This window comes from Rhagoletis pomonella, unplaced genomic scaffold, assembly GCF_013731165.1.
Source record: "Rhagoletis pomonella isolate Grant_MI unplaced genomic scaffold, Rhpom_1.0 Rhpom_scaffold_00003, whole genome shotgun sequence".
In the NCBI taxonomy this organism is placed as follows: Eukaryota; Metazoa; Arthropoda; class Insecta; order Diptera; family Tephritidae; genus Rhagoletis; species Rhagoletis pomonella.
Genome location: NW_023458557.1, coordinates 82869958 through 82874596, shown reverse-complemented (window position 1 = coordinate 82874596; position 4639 = coordinate 82869958). Strand labels below are relative to the sequence as shown.

The following is a 4639-nucleotide window of genomic DNA, read 5'->3' as shown; positions in this document are numbered from 1 at the left end:
TTAAATGACTTTGAAATTTCTAGAATGTGATTGAATAAAAAAATTATTCAAAGGATTCGAAGAATTCCGTAGAATAGAAAAAAAATTCAATTTTTGGGTGCACCGGGACGAATAAGTATTGAAAATGTTCTTTTCAAATTTTATTATATCCTTGGAAATTTGTTTTTGTTATTTTATGGCCTTATAACAATTATATTCAAGAATTTTTATTGAGCTCGAGGCCGTTTTTTAATGAAAACTTATTGTGGAAAAGCAACAATAATTTGAAAAATGGTAGAAGTGATAGCTATTTCGGAAATCACCACATTTCCTAATCAGACTTCTTTCAGTAGGATTCGAACCGACGATCCGACGAGTCAGTGCCGACGAGTCTTTATAAGATTTTGATAGTTACAATATACATAAATGAAGATACTGGCATCATTATTATGGAACCATGTATGCGCTCTAGAAGAAAAAACTGACCGTATGATGTAGAGTTTAATTACTTTAATTGTTTTGTATACAAGGACGTAGCCAGCCTTTCACCTAGGGGGCCGGAGTTTATATAGAGGGAAAAAATGTTTTTAATTTACTTAATTTTTTTTTTGTGTATATAAATAGAAAATTTTTGGGTTTAGGAAAGTGTAAGTTTTCTGCTGGTATCCTTTACACCGATACCAATTTTTAAAAAATCGGTTTGTAATTTTTTTTTGTATAAAAATGTTTATTTTTGCTTTCAAGTGTTTTTTCTTAAATTTTTATATACAAAGTATACAAATATGCATACCAGAAGACAAGGGGGTTTAATCGCCTTTACAATGATATTTTTAAAAATCGGTTAGTATTTTTTTTATAAAAAAAGGTATTTTCCCTTTTAAGTGTTTTTTCTCAATTTTTTTTTTAATACGGAGTATACAAATACGCATATCAGAAGAAAGAAGTTTTGATTGCGTTTACAGCGATATACATTTTTTAAAAAATCGGAAATTAATTTTTTTGTGTAAAATATTTTTTTTTTTATAAAAAAATTAATTTTTTCGTTTTAAATGTTTTTTATCAAATTTTTACATACAAAGCAAGGTACATTGAACAGGTAGTATCAGTAGAGCAGCTGATTTGATTTATTTTCAAATTATTTGGTCTCGAAAATGTGAAATATTTTTAATTTTTTCTCACGAAAATTATAAGTTGTTAAAATCCATTTGCTTGTGAAACCTTTTTCCATACAAAACAAGCGATTGAATAGCAGCTTTTGGAACGTTCGCCCAACTCGGCAGCACGACCGCTGATTACTGGGCCTTGCAAAGGATGGATCAATGCTTCGAGAAGCAAACAAATTTACTAGGAAAGAAAGTTGCATCAATTTTTATTTTTTCCAATTTCAATTTTTTATTTTTTATAATTTTTTGTATTTCACATGGCACGCTTTGATTTAGAAGAAAAAATTCAGAACAGTTGTTGACACTGTCGATACCAGAAGCAACAACAAAATACACGCAAATGTTGTTTTTGCTCTACTGATACTACCTGTTTAATGTGCCTTGATACAAAGTATGCAAATATGCTCATCTGAAGAAAGGGAGTTTAATCACGTTTAAAACGATGCAAATTTTTTAATTATCAAACTCATTTTCAAAATTGTTTGAAATATAAGGTTTTCAATATTTTGAAGACCCGAACTTTGACCCCTTATAGCACCTGTAATATAAGTTTGCACAAAAAAAGTTATATACCATTTAAATATTCGAATTCGATTGGCTGGCGGGTGTGTCAGTTCACCAATTTTTTCCGTCTTTCTGATTTATGTCTTCTTAGCTTAATCTAAGTTACAAATCGAATTTCATTGAAATCGGATAAAATTTACCATATCCGCCCCCTAGTGTAGTGGGCGTGGCAGTCCGCTAAATTCAACCATTTTTCATATTTATTCATTCCTAGGCTCCTAGTACTCCACATTACTTCTTGCTACATTTTATATGGAGCTCTCATCACCTCATCAGAAACTTGGTGTAGGGTTCAATACTTAATTCCTAGAATCTGGGGCCAGTTTTTGACCTAATTTTATCTTCATTTCTAACACCAAACAACTCAACAAAGTCAACTCGCGCAAGAGACTACACTATCCTCGGGAATATTCAAAGCACTTTCGATTCGCATTTAGCATTACACAAATTTTCTGTTAATTAATTGTCAAGCATGTTTGCTATGCCATAATATTTACTGGCAAAGAAAAAAAAGTAATAACATTAACACGAAACAACAAAAACGTGTTGTTAGAGCATGAGAATTTCAGCACGTTGTTGCAATTAAAATACTCCAACATCACTACTACTGCTGTTCTAAATACAAGCTCCGCACGCGATCGTCTTGCACTTACCTGTGGCAGCTGCAGTAGGCAGCAATGTTGTTGTAGCCGCTAAAGTTGTTGTCGCATTGCATGCTTTCTTGTGCTTTACCAGCGGCAATGTATAAAGGTTTAGCAATTCTGCATTTGCACGCTGTTGCTGTTGCTGTTGCTGTTGCTGTTGCTGTTGCTGTTGCTGTTGCTGCTGCTTCTTTTGCTTTTTCAAATCCAACTCCGCGTCATCGGGCGTTTTTGTCACTTCAACGGCCTTCGTCGCAGTCGTTACAGTGGCTTTAGTATGAGTGTCAACAGTGACGGTTGGCTGGCATGCAACAGTCGCTGTATTCGCATTCTTTGGTTTGGATTGTTGCAATAATGCAGCAGCGCTGCAACAAAAAACATAAAAAAGAAAACAAAATTTAAGCATTTTTCTTGTTGCATTTCGCATTATTTAGTGCATAGCTGAAGCGCATGAATTCCGAAACTCACCTAATCGCTTGCTGGTATTGACAAAAGAAGTCCGGACGTATGCGATGCCGACGCAGGAAATTATCGCAAACAACGCGCATCACATCCGGATTGGCCGTCAAACGCACGCGTACGCCACTATCGCTACCATTGGCGCTGTGGCTATCGCTGCTGCTGATGCTAACGCTGAGGCTGTGACATTGAGCCGCTTCGGCGTCGCTTGCCCTTGACTGGGGTTGGTGTTGGTGTGTGAATACTTCGCATTGTGGCAATATATCATCACCCAAAGCGTCCAGGATATTTGTAAAGAAATTGGTAGTGGAATACGGAAATGAGACGTCGCCATTGCCGCTGTCTTTGCTTTCGTTGCTGCCACAACTACTACTACCCTTGAAGCTGACTGCTTCAGCGTGGCCATTGTGAGTGTCATTGCATTTGCGCGAGGTACTCAGCGATTTGGTTTTATTTTTGGAACTTTTACTTTTTATTATGTCTGTGTGGCTTTTTATTGTTAAAGCCTTGTTAGGCGGTGGCTGCTGAGTGACTGTTGCTACAGTCGCATGTATTCCGTGGCCGTCGTAAGTTTCATCCGGCAGCAACATATCATTTTGATTGCGAAGTTTACCGCAACGCTTAAACTATTGGCATCTAGGGAAGAATAGTAAACAAAACAATCGTATTAAAGGGTTATGACTTTTTATAGAAATTTAGAGATTTGAAAAAAATTTCTAGTGAGAACCTTCTAGTTCCAGATGTAAGTTCAGAAAGAAGCGCCCCAAACAAGGCGTAATAGACTTTACCACTTTGTCCGTTGAGGTACCCCTGAAGAGCTCAAAATTTACAAAACAGAGATAGTAACCACAGACGACAATTTTTATGGTTTCGAAATAGGGAGGTTTCTCACATTTGGCTTAGTTTTGAACAGGCAAACGAACACGAATACATGCACGAAGGGGGCCTGGTACGATACGTCGAAACTAAAAACACCGAAAAATAGGTAGTAAATTAAGATTGCCGAGAAAAAAAAATGTCGAAAAGAAAAATGTCGAAAAGAAAAATGTCGTGTGTGTTTTAAACATACATCATTCATTAAATTATTTAAACAGGTTGATTTATTTAAGTTAAATTCCACTAATCCTATGTATGTACTAATATTATAAATGTGAAAGTTTGTGAGTGAGTATGTTTGTTGCTCTTTCACGCTAAAACGTCTAGATATATTTCAATTAAATTTTGAATACAGGTAGTTTATATCCTGGCTTGACATATAAAATATTTGTTTGAAAAGAATTGCCACCTCTTTCAGAAGTTGAAATCGATTAATATACAAGTTAAACAAAATATTACAGCAATGTGGGTGTCAAACGAAAGCGGTTCCAAAACCCATATATGTACTGCGAAAGTATTTTTAAGAGGGTTGCCACCTGTTAGAAAAGTAAAAGTCAATTAATTGATAACTAAATATACTTTAAGACGGTTGCTATCTGTTTAAAAAAGTTCAAATCAATTATATTGAAAAGTTTAAACGAAATATTTTAATGTGGGTATCAAACGAGATAGGCAAAATGCTTTATTGTAGAAATACATTTAGAGGGTTGCCATTTTTTCAAAAAGTAAAAATAAATTTAAATAACACGTTGAATAAAATATTATAATATGTGGGTGAAACGAGTGAGGCTTAAGAAAGCTTTATTTCGAAAATATTTTTGAATAGGCTCGTCGATCTTTGGGTAGAATTCTACCTAAAATGCTACATTAAAATACAATCTACTAAAAAGAAGTTTATATTCAAGCCGAAATGTCTATCTATTTATTCTTTGCAAGCTAAATTAAATATACCAATGG

The 4639-nt window shown here is 34.6% G+C and overlaps 1 protein-coding gene across 1 annotated transcript in view; it reads right to left on the bottom strand.

The window, feature by feature from the left end:
- Nucleotides 1-1513: 1513 nt before the first annotated feature.
- Nucleotides 1514-4639, bottom strand: part of LOC118736397 (formin-E-like) — a 375057-nt gene continuing 371931 nt past the window's right edge. The window contains exons 3-5 of the mRNA XM_036466490.1: nucleotides 2816-3442; nucleotides 2360-2712; nucleotides 1514-1551 (exon numbers count right to left, since the gene is read on the bottom strand). Of these exons, the coding sequence (XP_036322383.1) occupies nucleotides 1514-1551; nucleotides 2360-2712; nucleotides 2816-3396 (972 nt within the window). The 5' untranslated portion in view covers nucleotides 3397-3442. The remainder of the gene's footprint in view (nucleotides 1552-2359; nucleotides 2713-2815; nucleotides 3443-4639) is intronic.